General features: G+C 40.6%; 1 protein-coding gene across 1 annotated transcript in view; it reads left to right on the top strand.

The window, feature by feature from the left end:
• LOC126235522 (elastin-like) overlaps positions 1 to 21,231 on the top strand; it is a 141,624-nt gene extending 120,393 nt beyond the window's left edge. Inside the window, exons 4-5 of the mRNA XM_049944240.1 lie at positions 16,561 to 16,711; positions 20,379 to 21,231. Of these exons, the coding sequence (XP_049800197.1) occupies positions 16,561 to 16,711; positions 20,379 to 21,110 (883 nt within the window). The 3' untranslated portion in view covers positions 21,111 to 21,231. The remainder of the gene's footprint in view (positions 1 to 16,560; positions 16,712 to 20,378) is intronic.
• The last annotated feature ends 412 nt before the right edge of the window (positions 21,232 to 21,643 follow it).

Here is a 21,643-nt window from a genome sequence, read left to right as displayed (position 1 = left end):
AGCGTTATCCGACCACTACACAGAGTGGATTAAAACCAAAAACCAAAAAGAAAAAAAGGTAATGACAGAACTGAAGGAAGTAGTAAGGGAAGTTACGATCTTTTGGCGGAACCAGCCACCGTGTTGTTTGAGCTAGGACAGATAAGGCGAACATTGGCACAAGACCTTGCTCAATGGAAGCTGCAGGTCACTGAAGAGGTGCAGACACTAAAGAACAAAGCGGAAACTCCCTCACCTCCGATGGGTAGCGAATGGAATCACTCCCCATGTCGAAATGACAATAGGCAAATTCATTACAGCACTCCACTTCATCACACGTCATACCACAGTCCGACAGACACAGTGCATAACCACACTGAAGTTAACAGCCCACCAACACTCCTAGCCCAAATGCAGGAAGAAAGTGTATTGAAACACAAAACATTTCCAACCTTTCACCCGCAAAAACGTGACGTGCGAACAGTTGGAGAGACAAGCAAAGAATACAGTTTGTAACAGGGTATATAACAGATGTCCCCTTATGTGGGATACAAATGACAGACAAGTGCCGGACCTATAATGAAATCGAGTGGATGTTTCTGAACAAATTTTGGAGTGATAGTGTTCAGCAGCGCTTAAGAAAAGAAGTTTTCAATACCGAAATGTTCAATTCGAAACACGGCAGTCTCAGAAGATATTTCGAAAAATATTTAGCAAAAATTAAATTCTGGGACTTGCCAGTTACAAATAAAGACGCGATCATTATTTTGAAAGCTAAATTGCCCATCTCCATAAGGGAGAAAGTAGTTAATGTTTCCGAGGACGAAACTGAAGCATTTCTTTCCATATTGGACTCATTGGATTTGATTCGCGAGGACGCGGTAGCAAATGTTGGTAGCGCTCCGAATGAAGCGAGCAGGCCAAACAGTGGAGGTTACGCGGTCAACAATGGCAATGAGGGAAGAGCGCGCGGTAGCGACGCTTACTACCAACCGTCCGGCGGCTACAAAAATAAACAGGTGTCGTACGGAAATGGACAGTTTCGACCGAAGGATAATAATAAACAACTGTGCAATCCAATGGATAGTACACAACGGCCACAGTACGTAAACTCAACACACAATTATCCACAAAATCAGTACGGAAAAAAACCACCACAGCAAGGACATTATCACAGCGGACCAGTCTTTAACAGAACGCGTGAGTGGAAATCAAATAAATGGCATGGGACGAGTGGAGGACACCAACATTTTTCTAATAATGTCAACACAATACACTACATGGCCCAGAACACATTCCGACCTCCGACAAATATAAATTTTTCCGGCCACTCAAATGATTATGCAGGAAATTCGAAGCCAACGGCAAAAGACTGTACAAATCTTTAATGCGGGAAGTGGATGGTACACTGGCAAAATCCTTGTCCACCACCCTTCATGCCACAGCCACAACACCAACACGAAAAAGCGGAGACGTTAAGGGCGATATCCGATAGGGAGAACCACCACAATCAGGAAAACAATAAACAGCATTTTTTAGCCTCCACAAGAAGCTGACACCAAAATCAGGCAGGCGTTGATTTCATTGACAACTAATGCAAACTTCAGTAAGAAAGCATTTGACGAAAGGTAAATAAGGTTACTGAATATAGAGAAGGTGAGAGAATCTTACTAAGGGCTCATTTTAAACCATCGAAGCTACGAAACAAAAATCGTAACAGGCAGCGCGTTTACGAAGGCCCATATGTTATAGTCAGGAAGCCGCACACAGGAAGTTACTTGCTAGCCGACCCCGTGACTGGAAGGATTAAAGCTATGGTCCATCATAGTGACTTAAGAAAATTCCACAATCGTAACACAAGAAATTTACAGGTGTTACTAGTACGAGGCGGTCACAAAGCATCATCAGAGAACAAGGTAAGTCGTCGACGTCGAATGATAACTGAAGAAAAATGACAAGCCAATAGTTAATGTCCGGAGCTCTTTATACAGTGCTGACTGTATGAGTAAAGTTTGTACCGATCTGTTAATTGAATACAGGTAAAGGAAAATGTTGAAGAGAGAACATAGTATTAGTTTTAAGCTAGTATATAAGTATATGATGCATGCTCGAGTGGTAGTCAGCCCCCGAGACGTATAAATCAAAGAGGAAGGAGTTATCAGTGCCCTTCTCTCAGGCCTTATAATGAAGGATTTTTTTTTTTTTTTGAGAAACTAAAGTGTCTCTGAGGACAAGTTGTAGTCTTGTGTAAAATAAAGGGTCATAACTTTTCCTGACTAGGATCAAAGAATAACAGAGGATATCGTGATGAGAGCGACACATTACCTAAAAAAAAAGAGTAAATTATAATATACTAAAGAACATGTGTATGATCGGATGCTTAGAAGAAGTAATGTATGTGGAAAACTTCATTAGGAAGAGAGTTTTAAAGTCTATGGCAGATAAGTTACGCTGACGCAAATTCGAAGGTGTAGCAAGCAAAAGAAGTAAATGACACGCAAAAAGTAATTGCAGCAGCATAAGCGCTCGCATGTAAATGTTTCTTGTATAGTATGATAATTTTTGTATGTCCAGATTATTTAAATGCTGAGTTTTGAGTTCCTTTATAAAATCGTATCCAAAATACCGACCCCTGATAATCCTTCAATCATCCTATTCCTAGGATCAGCTCGTAGAGGTTTATTAGTACTGTCTGGGCGAAGCAACTCATATTGAAAGCGTGCAGGTTTGCTACGAGATCAGTTAAACTTTGCTTGTTGAAGCCAATTAGAGTGAAGCCACTGGTTTGGCACGCAATTGAGTTTGTTGTCGTTGTAACACGCGATTAGTTAGTCATCGCCCGTATATTTTTAAGCGAATAGTATTCCGCATGGAAAAGGAGGCAGTCTCTCCGTCAGGAGGCTGTCCTCAATTTAAGTAACGCAGTAAACACAAGATAATGGACACACAAATGAAAAGAGTGATAAAAAGAGGCGTGTTCTCAAAGAGGAAGTCATTTAGTTTGTCTTTGAGACAATTTAAAATGTAATAAGAATTTGACGGTAAAGAATAAGGTAGCTGAGTTTATAAGAGGAGACTGAAAAATAGTCTCAAGTGGAAGACGTAAATTTTAACTGGTAAGCAAGAGAGAGCCATAAAGAAAATGGTCGACAGCAGTTCTGTACCGGACGTCACCATTAGATTAAGGATATATATGTATATATAAGCAACTATCTAAATATTATTAGTCAAGGTATCTTGTTAACCTTCTGCGAAAGTGTAATTTTTTCAAAGAGAAAGTGAGACGAAGGACAACGTTTAGCTCACGAACGCCTATCAAAGTGAAAGTGAAAATTTTTGGTTCGAAAAGCGAGTCTGTGTCACGACTCTTCATACCACACCTTGTGTGTATCAGTTTTTATTTTTAACATGTGCAACGGCCGGTGAATGAGTATCGTTCGCCATTCAGCCCTCGCAAGCCAGCAAAATATCTTCTTTTCACTTACCTGTGGGTCCTTTACGGACAGTTGACAAGTGGTACACCGATGTGACTTGGTGCAGGCTTCCTCGGTGAAGCAACAGCAATAATTCTCAAACAACGTGCTTTAAACGCAGCATGTTATCGGCGGACAACACAACACACCCATTCTACGATTGCGTGCCCGATACTGGCCGGTGTTGGTCTGTCAACACTGCCGCGCAGCGGCCTATGACGAAATAATTGATATTTGAAACTTAAATTGCCGGGTCCTCTTGGTTCGCTCCGACAATTATTGAGACGTCATACTACTTTGAAGTACATTGTTCTATAGGTCGAGCTTATAGAGACATTGAAAATTTGGAAAACTTGTGAAAGAATAATGAAAATGTCAGATCAGTCTCATAGTTTGAAAGCATTTTAGAATTATATAGGTATATGTATTTGTTTTTTCTCCACTTAATGTACAGGGTGGTCCATAGATAGTGACCGGGCCAAATATCTCACGAAATAAGCATAAAACGAAAAAACTACAAAGAACGAAACTCGTCCAGCTTGAAGGGGGAAACCAGATGGCGCTGTGGTTGGCCCGCTAGATAGCGCTGCCATAGGTCAAACGGACATCAACTGCGTTTCCTTAAACAGGAACCCCCATTTTTTATTACATATTCGGGTAGTACGTAAAGAAATATGAATGTTTTAGTTGGACCACTTTTTTCGCCTTGTGATAGATGGCGAACGTATATGTACGTGGTATCACGTAACATTCCGCCAGTGCGGACGGTATTTGCTTCGTGATACATTATCCGTGTTAAAATGGACCGTTTACCAATTGCGGAAAAGGTCAATATGTTGTTGATGTATGGCTATTCTGATCAAAATGCCCATCGCGCGTGTGCCATGTATGCTGCTCGATATCATGGACGACATCATCCAAGTGTGCGGACCGTTCGCCGGACAGTTACGTTATTTAAGGAAACAGGAAGCGTTCAGCCACATGTGAAACGTCAACCACGACCTGCAACAAATGATGATGCCCAAGTAGGTGATTTAGCTGCTGTCGCGGTTAATCCGCACATCAGTAGCAGACAAATTGCGCGAGATTCGGGAATCTCAAAAACGTCGGTGTTGAGAATACTACATCAACATCGACTGCACCCGTACCATGTTTCTATGCACCAGGAATATCATGGCGACGACCTTGAACGTCGTGTACAGTTCTGCCACTGGGCACAAGAGAAATTACGGGGCGATGACAGATTTTTTGCACGCGTTCTGTTTAGCGACGAAGCGTCATTCACCAACAGTGGTAGCGTAAACCGGCATAATATGCACTATTGGCCAATGAAAACTCAACGATGGCTGCGACAAGTGGAACATCAGCGACCTTGGCGGGTTAATGTACGGTGCGGCATTATGGGAGGAAGGATAATTGGCCCCCATTTTATCGTTGACAATCTAAATGGTGCAATGTATGCTGATTTCCTACGTAATGCTCTGCCGATGTTACTACAAGTTTCACTGCATGACAGAATGTCGATGTATTTCCAACATGATGGATGTCCGGCACATACGTCGCGTGCGGTTGAACCGGTATTGAATAGCATATTTCATGACAGGTAGATTGGCCGTCGAAGCACCATACCATGGTGCGCACGTTCACCGGATCTGACGTCCACGGATTTCTTTTTCTGGGGAAAATTGAAAGATATTTGCTGTCGTGATCCACCGACAACGCCTGACAACATGCGTAGGCGCATTGTCAATGCATGTGCGAACATTACGGAAGGCGAAATATTCGCTGTTGAGAGGAATGTCGTTAAACGTATTACCAGATGCATTGAGGTTGACGGACATTATTTTGAGCATTTATGGCATTAATGTGGTATTCACAGGTAAACACACTGTAACAGCATGCCTTATCATAAGTGATTTCACAAAGGTACATGTATCACATTGGAACAACCGAAATTTGATGTTCAAACGTACCTACGTTCTGTATTTTAATTAAAAAAAAAACCTGCCTGTTACCAACTGTTCGTCTAAAATTGTGAGCCATATGTTTGTAATATTACAGCGCCATCTATCACAAAGCGAAAAAAGTGGTCCAACTAAAACATTCATATTTCTTTACGTACTACACGAATGTGTAATAAAAATGGGGGTTCCTATCAAAGAAAACGCAGTTGATATCCGTTTGACCTATGGCAGTGCCATCTAGCGGGGCAATCATAGAGCCATCTGGTTTCCCCCTTCGAACTAGTCAAGTTTCGATCTTTGTAGTTTTTTCGATTGACGCTCATTTCGTGAGATACTTGGCCCGACCACGATCAATGAACCACCCTGTATATACCTATTTATTGTGAATAGTAATACTTCCCTGTTGTTGTAGATGTTATGAAACCCTGTGACCAAAACACAGATGCAGATGAACTGCACAAAGCCAATTTTTACAAATGGTCTTAGCAAATAATATTTTCTGTATTATGGTAACTTTATGAAACGTCAAGTGTATATCACTATATGACTACTCAATTTCAGCAATAGACATGTATTTAAAGTCACTAATATTACGAGTGACATGAGGACGGAAGTAACACCTCCGGTATTCTTCCCCTCCTCGTGGGAGGCAGTGTAATATTAGTATCTGTTTCGATAGCTTAAATAAACTTACATTCGATAATCTAACCATGCAGGCCCATAAAAGCCATACAATTTGTGTACAAATTTCTTAGACCGTCGCTGAGCGGCGACCACCTGATATTTCAAAGACTATCTCACGCGCCACGGCGCAGAATACGAATTGTTTGTAAATTGTATCGATAGCAATATTTTGTGTTTCTTATTTTTTGACAGCTGAAGAATTGTAATCCCCTTCTGTTACCACAGTCCTGATATATATTTTTAAAGACGGCGGACGTGTATGTGGCGCGGTCCGCAATCACTAATTAGTTATTATAAAATATTACTATTGTTCAGTGCTATGTAAGAATTTATGTGTGCATCTAAGATGAAATGTCAAGGATAGAAGATTACAACTGTATGGAGCCCATTGTTAGCAACACTGACTAAGGTAATTAAATTGGTTATTGTGCTCTCAAATGCTGTAGTGCCTGCTTATTACTTAAAGTATGTCTGTGCTAGCCATCTCCTATTAATGACATCAGAAATAACTGTGTTTTTATAGTTTTCATACAGCTACCAGGAACGTCGTAGTTAAGGCAGAAGGCGCATGGCCATTTACCTTGTTTGTGATTTAAATCCAATTTCTTTAAACGTGTGGTGTAGTATAGCACAGAAAATTTCCAGCTCTGTCTGGTCCCTTAGGTTTCTCTGTTCGTAGTTGCTATGTCTCATATCCGGTCGTGGTCGAACATGATCAAGTGCGAACTCTGTTCTTGATCTTGAGAACGCTATGCCTTCAGCAAATGATTTCAGGTGACATATCAGCTATCACATACAGTACTTGAGTTTTTTGAAAAGTCTTTGCTCTTCCCGCCAAGAAGTGGTGAAAAACTCACAACAGATTTCTGAATCTTCATAAGAGAATAATAATTTAATCAAAATATAATTTGTTTTTAAAAAAATAACACCACAGAGTCTGGAGTCATACCATCAGCCTTTTGTGGAAACATTATCTTCGCAATGACATAGAAAACAAGAGCAGACAAGAGCGAAAACTATCTCAAAATCGGCATAATAGCGCGTGCATCACAGGTGATAACAACAACAACATACAGAACAATGGAAAAGGAAACTGAGGAGTTGGTGATCAGTTTCGCCTTAGGACAGGTAAGGTCTTCAGAGACGCGATTGTAACTTTTCAATTGATAATGCAAGACTTAAAGAAAAATCAAGACATGCTGCAAGCTTTTAATGAAAAAAATTGACTGTATGTGAGAAATCTTTCTACTCAAATAACGTGTACTTTAGGTATCGTATTCAATCGCTCAGCAAAAGTGATTGTTGGTTGGCCTTGTGTTGCGCATGTGAACAACGTCGTGAAATAAAACTTTAAAATTCAAGGAATGCAAAAGTTTAAATAAGGAAATTGAATTAATTAAATGCTAAAAGAAACTAATTGTGTCTTCAGTGAAAACTATATAACGAAAACTGAATACTGGCGTACATCATGAATGTTGTATGATATGAAGTGCTATGGTTTATTTGGAAGAATTACAAAAATAAATTACTACTCTACACGGAAGAAAATAACTGTTTGAAATTACCAGTACTGTTCAGTGAAACTTAATCAGGGTGTTAGCATGCCACCTGACAATAGTGACCATACATTGTTTGCTCAAGAAAACAAGGCGAGGCCTACCCTGAAATAAAAATGTCTTACGTCTTGTTCAGCATGCTGTTTCTTGTGTGTGGAATATTGACGTTCTTAAAAGTAAATAGAAACCAGCAGATGCAGCAGCTAAAGGAGAAAAAAACCCTACATACTACTATTTTATTTGATTTTGCTAGTGAAAAATAATCTATGGCTCCGTGTGGCGTAAGGTGCAATGCCACATGACAAAATATTCACATTTTGTTACAAGTCATGGAGGTGGGCTTTACTTCAAAGAAAATCGTTCTTGAAAAATTAAAATCAGATTATTGACAAAAAGGACTGAACAATATAAGAAAGCTGTAACATATTAGTTGCGTATTCCGTGACATAATGCAAATAAAGAAGTAAAATTAACACTAATCATAAAACTTATTAGTTATCTGAGGGGCAAGGGTTTCCTTCAATTAACATTTCTGACAAACAAAAATATCGTTCTTCTGCATGCCTCCATTACCTTTGAAATATCTCAGCAATCTCCTCCGTCAATACAATGAACCAGAAAGTATTATGAATGAGTTTTCGTCTCCATAATAAAGTATTGCCGATAGTTTCTCCGAGGTTCACAAATAACACCACACAATCTCTGAAAAACTCAACTGCTCGCTGCTGTGCCTCAAATAAGAAAGAGCCAGCGCTGTAAAACTGACAGACTAGCAAGTCCACCACAGATAAAACCAAACACAGACTCAACGATTTCATTCGGTACTCATGCAGGGGCTCATTCATCATTGTCCCAGTGGAGTTAAGGTGAATTATTTATAATAGCAGCAAACATATGAAAACTTTACACTATCTTTTGCCATCCCCTGCCCCTCCAAAAAATTGTCTTAGCTGTGGTAAAGCAACGATAATGAAATTCTTTTTAAAAAGTTACAAAGTAGTGAGCACAATAAGTTACAATTATAAATAATGTTACAAGGGTTAATGTTTAGGTTACAAAACGTGCAAAAGAATGCGCAAGGAAGAAGCACACGTACTTTTGTCGAGTTATGTAGATTGTAGGTAAATATTTTATCACCTATAACCATCGAAGGTTTCCTTCACTGTCTCATATCATTATTATTGAGGTCAATATGGGAATGCAATTGAAGGTAAACTCTTGCAGCACGCAGCACCAACGAAGATATTGTTAATGTCTCTTGTCATTAACCCTATAGTTAGGAAAAGGAATACAACTAGTGCAATACTTACACATATCTTGAAGCACTGTCGCCGAAGATGCCACTGACCCTGTAGTACAGAACACACAGGTGACCAACGCCAACGAGTATGGACAGTGTAAATTCAGGCTTAGGGCAGCCAATAAGGCCACTGAATGTCCATCACTGACAACGCTGTGGAAGTTGGTAGTAAATGTAGAATCAAGTATGAGCGTTGCCCACTGACAACTCATGTTTCCGGTTGAAGTCTCGTAGCTAAGAACGAGATTTTCACTCTGCAGCGGAGTGTGCACTGATATGAAACTTCATGACAGATTAAAACAGCATGCCGGACCGAGACTCGAACTCGGGACCTTTGCCTTTCACGGGCAAGTGCTCTACCAACTGAGCTACCCAAGAACGACTCACGTCCCATCCCCACAGCTTCAATTCTGACAATACCTCGTCTCCTACCATCAAACTTCACAGAAGTTCTTCTGCTAATCTCTTAAAACTAGCACTCCTGGAACAAAGGATATTGTGGAGACATGGCTTAGCCACAGTCTGGGGGATATTTCCAGAATGAGATTTTCTCTCTGCAGCGGAGTGTGTGCTGATATGAAACTTCCTGAGATATTAAAACTTCGGGCCGGACCGAGACTCGAACTTGCCTTTCGCGAAAGAGAAAGATCCCAATTTCGAGTCTCCGTCCAATACACAGTTTTAATCTGTGTGGAAGTTTCTTGTAGCTAACTTCGCGCTCAGTACTACTGTTTCTTCTAAGCGTGTGCAAAACTTAGGTAAATCCATGCAACTTCATTGAGTTTGTGACTATACAATACATTACTAGTATATGTGAACTGCACATGCAGTATTGTCTCTCTAAGAAATGACTTTATTCCTAGCAAATATCTGAAATAGTACAAGAGTTCTACATGAAAATATAATATGAATTTTATGTACAAAACACGAATATTTGTAAATTACAACAATCTGTGTGATCAGAAAACATCTACCTACAGAAAGAATTACACAATATTCGGTGCCCGATACCAACTAAGGTTGACAAAATATAATAACCCTCTAATGACCATAAATGGCCAAGAAAATGTGAAAGGAAGTCTAGTATACCCACAATAACAGATATCATGTTACAGAAAATGTTTAATTATGCAGAACTAACAACTAACATGAAAAACGTAGGAACAGTGATAACAAAAATATGTACATAAAAAACGTACGTATATTGTAAGAGGAAGAAGGTATACAGACCAAAAGGAGAGGAGAAACAACGGAATGTGTCATGGTTCATGTAAAGGAAAAGGAAAGGGCATTAATTGCACTTTGTGTGATATTGTCTCCTAGTGTCACGTAATACCATAGTGTACTGATAAACTTTCTCACCTCTGTACTGTATGAATGCTATACTTTCCCTGAAACTCATACATTTCTCATAATATCTGTTGTTGAAGTTTACTTGCCAAAAACATCATATTCACATAATAACACATTTCCTGTCAGTTTACCTGCCAAAGACATTATGTCTATTAACCTGGCAAAGATATCATATTCAAATTTCTTTCAAATATTTCGGTATGACAACATTATATAAGCATTATTCAGTCTTCCTATAGTCATTTATGTTTGCACATTACAATCAACATAGCGTACAGGCACTTTAATTTAACCTGTTCATCACCCTCCTTTTACTACATGCAAGCTTATGAGACATATCAATGCAAAGAAAAATCAATTTCAACAAAACAGGTTTCTGTAAAATATGCCCTAACCATTATCTGCTCATCTCTCAAAATAGATTATAATACCTAACCATTATATCTTCCTACGATATTACCATCATTATCCTCATAATCATTATCATCAATTGTCACTAATGCCTTCGACATATTCATCTCTATCAATATCATCATAATAACCACATATAATATACTCATATCTCATAAATAATCAATTGTAAATACCTCCTGCTCTGTTTCATTAATTCATACACAAGAAACACTGCACAATCACACTTCATAAATAATATTACAAAGCAAACAATCTTCATTACTGCATAACTGATCATGAAAAGAAAATCTCCACAAATAACATATTACCTCCTACAATGGTAATGTCTTTCAGACAACACAGTCTTAACTTTAACAACTTGTAATTATTCCTTAAACTGGCAGAAACTCCTTCATATACTTGCCCTTAATTTTTCAATGTTACTGCTATTTGCAAAACTGTCTTTCCATTTGCAAAGTTCAATCATAATCTCAATAATCTGCATCTCTCATCAGAACTGGTACTAAGTCTTTTGTCTTATAGGAGATGACTACTACTCCTTTATGTAAAAATCGTCCAGTTCAAAGCTGTATACTTATTTCGCCAATCTCTGTTTCACATCCACAAAAATTCCCATTGAGATACGAAAGTTAAACGAAACTAAAGTTTATCCTTTTATGGTAGGGGTCAGTTTAAGGTCATCCTTGGGACTATCAGTTAGTTGTCCCAGATTTTTTTTTTTAATTGAAGAAATTTTACCGTTGTAGCAGTGGATTATTCTGTGTGATGTGATGCATTATTTACTGCTGGAATTGCAAGTCACAGTTCTGTAGTGCATTTCTGTCACGTATTGTTACCTGTGTGCCGGGATCTAACCTCAATGAAATTCCACTTGTTTTTCTTGACATGTTTTCCTAAGGGTATTAAATTTACATAAAATGCGAGTAGTTTTTTATTTTTTTTTATTTTTAAACCGAGACACATTTTGTTACTGTGACGAAATGCGTGTAATCGAAGTTTTCAGTTTGTCATTACTGGAATGTACTTTGTAGGCAATATGACACGTTGTTAATCACAGCTCACAAGTCAGTAACTTTGCTTTAACGTATTTACAATAGGGTAGTAAAAGAAGATTGCTTGTAATGATCGACTAAAAAGGATAGAAGGAGGAGTGCACCGAGAAATAGAAAAATAGTTAACACCCAGCTCGGGGAGGCATCGTTCCCCAGTCTATGTATCCAAAAAAGTGTAATGGATCCCTTACCTACTTTTAAACGTCGAAAAATGCTTGAAATTCAGATGGTCACTTCTTTTCGTAATTCCTTTGCTGATATGCTCAGCATAATAGCGCGCGGACTGTTCCCTGTCTTGTGCGCTAGTACATTTTTGTACAAGAAAATAATTACCTAATTTCACTTTGTGAAAGTGTTTGTAACCGAAATGGTCTTTTCGGGTAGAGCTGGGATGTTCTCTATTGCGCCCGATGGGCGGCTGTCTGTCATGTCTGGGGGAAAAGTATTGTTCTCTGGGAAAGGCACAAAGACACCACAAATTGTTAGTTTCGTCACAAGTTTCAGATCGTGGGTGTGAATGTCTAAGCGTGGATTCATTGGTATCGTCATTACTATTCAGTTTGCGTTCGGCACCTGTCACCAGTTCTCGCATACTGTTATGTCATTTTTCTGTTGTTGACTGACTTTAATGTATATTTCTTTAAAATACGTAAGTGACCGGTATTCTTCTGTGTCTGAAAATGGTACAGGATGATTGACATGAGAATCATTGTCGGTATGTCTAGACAAATTTGCCATCCTTTTCGTCAAATCTTCGAATTTATTTTTTAACGTATGTTGTTCTTTTTGTTTGCTAGAGTTCAGTCTTAATGCATGTGCGCGTCCATTAAATGTTTCAACAGTTGGTCGTGAAGTTTTGTGAGTTGCGAGACTACGGTTCTCGGTACAATGTAACTTATTTTTGTGAGTAGCTTTTCTTTGTCTTTCTGTTGTGTAGTTGTTAAATTACCTTGTATGCTGTAAGTCATTTCTAACCCCTTTTCGAATTTCTACAACAAGGTTTCGCTGTTTTTTTAGGTTTCCGAATATGCTGTATGAATTCATGTCTCGCACTTTTAATGTCTTTACCTCTTTGTTCTTGTGATTTTGCATTTTGTTCTGTGCCTTGTTCAAGTGTTTATTCATCTTTAGTAGCAGCTCTAACAAAATTGAATTATAGATCTCCGCACTCATATTTACTGGATTTGCGACAACTGAGAACGTATTGTCAGTAAAACATGTTGGCTCGTGTGCCGTGTGACTGAAAGAAATGGAAGCTAAACCCGAATCGACTATCTCAGTAAGTGGATGTTGCGAAATTTCGCATAACTGAGGCAACATTTCGCGTACTGATTCGTCTTCTGAAATTTCTTCTTCACTGTTGGATAACAGTTCTGTCGTGTTTCCTAACAAAGAAGTCATGTGTGTTAGAAAGTTATTTCCATTCTCTGATATCTCAAGTAAATTTCCTATGTGTATCCACTGTTGTGCTTGATGTGTTCCGTTGATAACTGAGTCATTACTTTGTGATATGATTTGCGAACTAGTAGCACGACGAAATTGTGTGTTGCTATCAATAACGTTGAAGTGTAGAAAACTGAATTATCGAAAAAAAGAAAAAAAGAAAGGAACTTCTATATCTAGCTAAATAACCGAGTAATAAATTCTGTCACGCAACAGAAATATTTGCGGAAAATCTAGGCAACAATAAAATAATTCACACAGTTTGCGCCATTGTCTGCCTATGCAACAAAGATCTTATCATACTCAGCATGTTTTGCAACAGGAGAAACAAAATTTCACCTAAAATAGCACACAAAAATGACAATGAAATTACAATAGCTAAAAGAAAAAGCACAAATGATAGCGCTGGTTTGCTTTCGAGAACTTTGTGTTGTAATGTAAACTAGAGGACTACTCTAGGCGAAAAGGGTCGACATGTGTAAACTTTGTGGAAAAAATGGACTGTATGTCAAAAACTCACCTCAAATGACGTGTACGTCACGTATCGTGTTCAGCTGCTGAGAAAAACTGAATGCTGGTTGCCATGTGTGAACAATGTCGTCAAATACAACTTTAAACTTCATGAAATATTTCTTCATGTAACAGATAAAATCACAAGTCAACACAGCACCAGCACTACTGAATAAGTCTATCACCTTGTACTGAATAATAACTGCCAATAACTGTGTGCGTTTTTTCCCACCGCAGGAAAAATACCCATAAGGATAGTACACTGATTGTGAACTTGTTGCATGTTTGCTGGAGCACTGCAAGAAGATGTCACACGGGCGAGCTGATATACAACGCGCATCCGGCTACCTCAGCCATGCAGCCACCGCAGCAGATTGTTTAAAACTAACATAACTTCATCTCCCCCTAACGTGCACATTGGTAACTTACAAAAAACTAAAATATGTGCCCACCTTACAAGATATTCATACCGTCGCAGGATTGGCATGACGTAGGGTACACTACTGAAAAGTCTTCTTTCATCAACAGTCAATGAATTAATAGTATCTTATGTGAAGCGCATTCATAAAAGAAGGCTTCAGCCAATTCCAGTTTTCTGTTTAAATTATTGCCACCACAACATTTAACGCCGCAACATGTTATGGTATCTGTAGCCACATTCCACCTCCCATGATCCTGCGATTGCTTAAAGCTTAAACGTTTATCATCATACTGGTTACAGATTAAATACACTGAAGTGCCAAAGAAACTGATACACCTCCTAATATCGTGTAGAGCCCCCGCGAGCACGCAGAAGTGCCGCAACACGACGTGGCATGGATTCGACTAACTTCTGAGGGAACTCACACCATGAAGGCTATAGGGCTGTCCATAAATTTATAAGAGTACGAGGGGGTGGAGATCTGAACAGCACGTTGCTAGGCATCCCAGATGTGCTCAATAATGTTCATGTGTGGGGAGTTTCGTGGCCAGCGGAAGTGTTTAAACTCAGAAGAGTGTTCCTGGAGCCACTCTGTAGCAATTCTGGAAGTGTGGGGTGCCCTGCTGGAACTACGCAAGTCCTTCGGAATGCACAACGGACATGAATGGATGCATCTGGTCTCCACATCCACACATCCATCTTCTCGTTACAATTTTAAACCAGACTCGTTTCGACCAGGCAACATGTTTCCAGTCATCAACAGTCCAATGTCGGTGTTGACGGGCCCATCCGAGGCGTAAAGCTTTTTGTCGTGCAGTCATCAAGGGTACATGAGTGATAGTACTTTCAACACTGCAGCCCAGTCAGCAATCGTGATAATATAATATATAAGAAACTATCAGCCTCGATTGCGGTAGTAAAACTAGTCTTAGAACCTTCTTCAGAAGGTATACCTGATTCTATAATATGTTTACGAGGGCATGGTCTAGAAATAAAACTGAAAGTCTGAATAGGCGTAGTCACATTTTGAAAATGCGGTACATAAGTACTAAGTCAACACCAAGACTTAAGCTGCGGCGAGCACCTCGTCTCCATGGACGCCGTGAGGTAGGCCTCGGGAGCTCACGTGAAGCTAGGTAGACCTAAATGACACGTGTATTCAGGCTGTTTTAGTTTTATTTCTAGACCATGCCCCCTTCTGAAAAAGGCTCAATTACTTGGGCAGAAACTTAGATAAAGGTTGGTTTCATTACCGCAATCGAGGCTGATAGTTTCTTATATGGTACATGAGTGAGCCTTCGGCTCCGAAATCCCATATCGATGATGTTTCGTTCAATGGTTCGCACAGTGACACTGGCTGATGGCCCACGACTGAAATGTGTACCAACTTGCAGAAAGGTTGCACTTCTGTCACGTTGAACCAGTCGTCGTTGGACCCGTTCTTGCACGATTTTTCCGGCCGCAGCGATGTAAGAGATTTGATGTTTTACAGGATTCCTGATATTCACGGTGCTCTCGTGAAATAGTCGTACGGGTAAATCCGCACTTCATCGCTACCTCGGAGATGTTATATCCCATGGCTCATGCGCCGATGTAAAACCACTTAAAAACTCACTTAAATCTTGATAACCTGCCATTGTATCAGCAGTAACCGATCTAACAACTGCGCCAGACACTCGTTGTCTTACATAGACGTTGCCGACCGCAGAGCCGTATTCCGCCTGTTTACATATATCTGGTTCAAATGGTTCAGATTACATGTATCTAGTTCAAATGGTTCAGATGGCTCTAAGCATTATGGGACTTAACATCTGAGGTCATCAGTCCCCTAGACTTAGAAGTACATAAACCTAACTAACCTAAGGACATCACACACATCCATGCCTGAGGCGGGATTCGAACCTGCGACCGTAGCAGCAGCGCGTTTCCGGACTGAAGCACCTAGAACCCCCTCGGCCGCAGTGGCAGGATTACATATATGTGTATTTGAATATGCATGCCTGTACCAGTTTCTTCGGCGCTTCATAGTCTATTTCATATGTAGATTTGCCATCATCGTACTTCCTATGATGTAACTAGCAACTATATCTTTCATTTCTGTTGCCAGTTATAAAGGTGTCATACCAGCAGTTATTTATAACAACGAAGGTACTACTGACTGACATTCAGCCACTCTCTCTTTATACGTAACATAGTGTCTAGCAGGTAGCCGATAAATGAGACATTCTACGTACATACATGCACACTGTAAAAACTTGTAATTAGGAGAAGGTGAGATGACGGCCATCCACCGTTGAGAATCTCCGAGGTTTCATTATCATAAGCGTGTCCGCGACGTTTTGCTCGTCAGCGAGAGAAACGAGCAGACGCAGCCAGGTGAACAATACTGGTCCTCTGGCGCCTGGAGGCAGGCGGCGGCATGTAACAACAGGTGCCGGGAGAAAGCGCGCGGAGGGACCGACCGCTCTCCGCCGCAGCTCCTATAAAAGGGGCGCCGTCGTCGGAAGAGGCATCAGTCATTCGTTGCATCCGGCACACACACGAGCAGCGATGAGGATCGTGGTAAGTCACCGGCAAGTCAGAGTCTAAGAACTTGCAATCGACATGGTGCATGTTGTGGAGTAGCCGCTATTCATAGCAATTATCACTCTTAACATCTATCAAAAGTGTAGCAGAACTTAAAATACTAGAGTTAAAACCTACTCGAATCATGAGATCGTAGTTTCTCCATATGGATGCAACGTCCAACTGACTAGAGCCCGATAGAAATGCTAAAAAAATGTAATTAGTCTTCAATCGAAAATCCAAAATTCATTATAATTCCGTTGCAATAGGGATCGCTCATGCAAAAAGATAACATTTTTTTAAAGTTTTTGTTCCAAACAGAGAATGAAAGAATCGTTTGGCAATGTTGATTGGGTACCACGGGTGGTTGGTTGTGTTGCGTTCACAAAGGGGTTTTCTTCATCCGCGCACAACTTACACTTTGCTCGAGGTGTGTGAGAGTTGAATATTAAATGTATTTGTTGAGCGTAATTGATTGTGATAGATTTTAGTGTAGTGTGTTTTAATGTTTGTGGTTTATCATGATGAGAGTGGAAAGAAAGTGAACAATATGCTGCCATGTAGCCTATTCCTCTCGCAGGAGACCACCAGGCTTCGCCATTAACAGTATCTCTTATGTTTCGGATTCAGTCCCGGACAATGGCATAAAGACTAGTGACGAAGACTTTTACACTGCTGTCTCCTTTCCGCTTGTTCGCAGCTCGTTGTCTAGTAGCTAGCGTTGCTGCCTCTGCATGACAGGGTCCCGGGTTCGTTTCCCGGCTGGGTTGGGAACTTTCTCTGCCCTGGAACTGGGTGTTGTCCTCATCATTTCCACATCATTCGTGACAGTGGCTTCATTGGACTGTGTCAAGATCAGCGCTGATGATTGCACAGTTGAGCGCACCACAAACATCATCATCATCATCATCCCTTCCGCTTACTGGTCGAAGAATACTGATGGTAAAAGTTTCTTCCAGCAGAAGGATTTGAACCCATTAGAGCTATAAAATGTCAAATCAAAAACACCTTCAGACTTCTACATTTCCAGTTTTATTTCATTTTTGCGTCCGGTTTCGCTGTTTCGCTAGGCCATCTTCAGGCCGCTTGACCGACGTTCAGGGAGGATCCCGACTCATGAATAATCGAAATAGGGACCACAACAGAGTCGCTGGTGTCCGTAGACTTCGTTTTGAACAACGCGGTCCCTTCTTGCATCAACTGCAATTGCAATTTCTCTAGTGTTTTGCTATGCTTGTGCCAAGAATGGCTTAACAATGCAGTATCTTGTGTTTGCCGATACTGGAGGTTTTCTGATGAAGTGGATATTTTTTGTAGCACATGTGAATTCATGTTTCTTCAGTGGATAACAGTAAGCAAGGAAGCGACCTTGTCACTTGTTCTGAATGTAATATTTCTTAAAATCACAGCGCGAAGGACGCTGACATACTTGTGCTGAAACATTTGCAGAATTATTCACATGCAGGACAAGGAACAGGCCGTAGCCTCACTGAAGGAAATGATCCGGCATTTGTTTGACGTGATATAGGAAATCGCATAATATACAGACTAGACAAACCGGATATAAATATGAATTCTTTTCCTCCCGAAAACATTTTAAATGTCTTAATCATAACGCTGACTCGCTTAATACACATTTCGAGATGCTTTCCGCCAAGTCACTTCTAACATCTACATCTACACTGCTTAACGTGGGTGGCAGAGGGCACTTTGTGTACGTCTCTTAACTTCCACCCATTTCAATTCAACTCGCGAACGGCATAAAGAAAGTAGGTTCTTACTAAGACGTGAATGAGCTCGAATCTCACTAACTTTATTTTAATGGTCTTTTCGAGAGATGTACCTGAGAAATAGCAATATATTGTTTTATTCTTCTTGGAACGTACGCAGACGGTACTTTAACTGTAAGCCACTCGGCGGTGCGGATCGTTACTCTTGAAGCGTCTGACAATGGAAATGGCTGAGCATCTCCGTTACGCTCGCTGCCCTTATTTCTATTTGCTCTATAAACCCTACATTGTGCGAATCCCAAGCTAACGAGCAATATTCAAGTATTCATTAAACTAGGATTTCGTAAGCTGCGTCCTTGTGGTTACCCCACTCTTCTCGAGGATAATTCTAACGAATCATAGTCTGCTATCTGGCCGATCTATGATTGTATTTACGCGGTCGTTCCACTTTAAATCTTTCTGTACGCACAATATCCACATCTTGTTGATGTAACTGCTTACAAATATTGTTCTGCAATCGTGCAGTCATACAATAAAGGGTTTTCCTGTTATTTTTTCCCGAAGACGTTGCATTTAAGTTGATGATAAAATCCAATAAAACAACGTAAGGAAAGTTCAAAAGAATTTTTATTAGTACCTGAGAGAAAACATTAGTCAATAACACGGAATTTTTGTTTTGGAAATAGAAAGGAAATTAGCGAAATTAGAAATTAGAAATGAACTGGAAGCCTTAGTGTGACTCGCCATAACGTATTTACGGTACAAACCGCTCATTTTTTTCAGCGAATGAAATCGTGATTTTATAGATGATGCCGACACGATCAGGAATTAATTATCTTTAAAGGAATCAAAAGTCGTAAGGAATTACAGGTACACGTAACATACTTCCCTGAGCTGCGTAACGGAAGAAATAACCAAAAATGTCAATAGCTTCGCCGAGGAAGATTCCTCTCTTCTCGCCCCACAAAAATATGAAAAAGCGATACGCGGCATTTCATTTCAGCACTATTCATAAATGAAACCATATTTTGTTTTATTTTACGAGATTACAGAGCATCAGCAGCCTCTACAGTGTCTGCAATGAGTGACAATATTCCATGTATCTATTCATCTATGCATTCGGTGTAGTAAATTATCAATTAGTGAAGTAGTACCTTTTAGAGAGAGAAATTTATTTTAGTAGCCAAATAAGTTATGGTATTATTGTCCTAATTGAACATATGCCAGTACTTCATCATGGTTGCTGAATGCGTTAGAAGAAACCTAAGTCTTTCAAGGATGATTTCATTTTATACGTTACAAAATCATTGCTGGAAGCCTGTCATTGTAACAGGAAAAAGAAAAGAAGGTGGACCTAATTCTTAACAGCCATTCGTGAATTTCATTCATCTTACTTCTAATAGCCGTGACTCTTTACAGCAAAGAGTTTCGTTCTAAAGCTCCGTTTATTGAAGTGTGACTCGTATACGTAGTACCAATTGATAATAATCCCGGAACTGGTGTGTAACTCATTTTTACATGTTGCTGCGAGCTGTCGTCACAGTCGTTACGGTATCTAAGCACACTTTCAGGGCCTGTCTCAGATCTGCACTGGCACTGATTTTTCCCCACACGATTTACGGACACTGCTACCACTGTTAGTTCCATGCGGTATTTTCTATTGCCATGTGCGTATTCGTTACTTTGAAGGTTCTGCAATCTTATCAGTCAGCAGTGGCATCTTTTCATACTGTTATTTCATCCATTTAATACCCATCGACTTATTTATTTCAGTGTATTTAATTCATTTCACTTTATAGCGCCTTAAAGACGTCGTTCGTACTGGAATTAATTTCTGATCGACATCTATGAAACGAGTCAATACAAAGGAAATATTTTTCTTCCTAATCTTAGAGTATTTCTACATCAATGGGACCTTTCTTATTTTGTTGCAGTCGACTTTAGTTTTACTGGCGGTGTGTACCGTGTCCCTTGCTAAGGAAGATGGCACTAAGAAAGAAGGAGGCAAGACCGCGAAGAACGAAAAGCGAGGGCTGTTCGGCCTCGGAGATGGCGGCTTCGGCGGTGGATACGGCGGCGGCTTCGGAGGCGGCCACGACTTTGGAGGCGGCTTCGGCGGCGGCTTCGGAGGCGGACACGGAGGAGACCTGGGTGGAGGCTTCGGAGGAGGTTACGGGGGAGGACTCGGCGGAGGCTTCGGAGGCGGAGTTGGTGTCAGCGAAGGCAAGATCAAGGCCATCACCATCACCAAGGAAGTGCCCGTACCTGTTCCACAGCCGTACCCCGTCACAGTGGAGAAGAAGGTCCCCTACCCTGTGAAAGTCCCCGTGAAGGTCCCCGTGGACAGGCCGTACCCCGTCCCTGTGCCGAAGCCGTACCCTGTGCCCGTTGAGAAGCCGGTGCCCTACCCGGTGAGTGTACCCAAGCCTGTCCCTGTGCCCGTGCCCCACCCTGTGGTGGTGAAGCAGCCTGTGCCAGTCGTCGTCAAGGACAGCGGGTACGGAGGCGGCTTCGGCGGAGGTTTCGGAGGAGGTCTCGGCGGAGGCCACGGCAGCTTCGGCGGAGGATTCGGAGGGTCGTCTTTTGGTGGTCACGGAGGATACGGAGGTGGCGGCTTCGGCGGACACGGAGGGTTTGGCGGTGGCAGCTTCGGCGGTCACCACTAGTACAATGTCAGCGGGTCACCCTATCTGCTGGTAGCGACTCATCATCTAGTCTTCTTACACTGACCAGAAAAGCTTGTAAATTTTAATATTTTTCTATGAAATAAATGATGTTTACAAATGATTTGGAGTCGTAATGCATTCCACATCTTACACAGCCACGGTTCACATTTCGTAATTCATTGTGAACACCTCTCCTTGCCTATTCAGATGAATTATTATATAACTTGTGCAGATCATCTGATGATGACTGGCTTATAGGCCGAAACGTGTGCCACTACTGTGACCCCATGTTGAAATATGTAAGAAATAATTTTTCATTCCTTACCTTTCTGTTAAGATAAGAATTACTTTTTATATTACTTCTTTTATGTTTACCATTAACTGGCAAACGTCTTTCTTCTGACATACGTGAACATTATCTCAAAAACAGCAACCAATCAATAGCTTTCGTTATACTATATTCCTCATCCGAGAGGAGGCAGTCATCGGTTTCAGATTTGAACACAGGAATAACATCTTCAGATTTATTGGAA

The sequence above is a fragment of the Schistocerca nitens genome, chromosome 2 (genome assembly GCF_023898315.1).
Source record: "Schistocerca nitens isolate TAMUIC-IGC-003100 chromosome 2, iqSchNite1.1, whole genome shotgun sequence".
Lineage (NCBI taxonomy): Eukaryota > Metazoa > Arthropoda > Insecta > Orthoptera > Acrididae > Schistocerca > Schistocerca nitens.
This window is presented reverse-complemented; position numbering and strand designations above follow the sequence as displayed.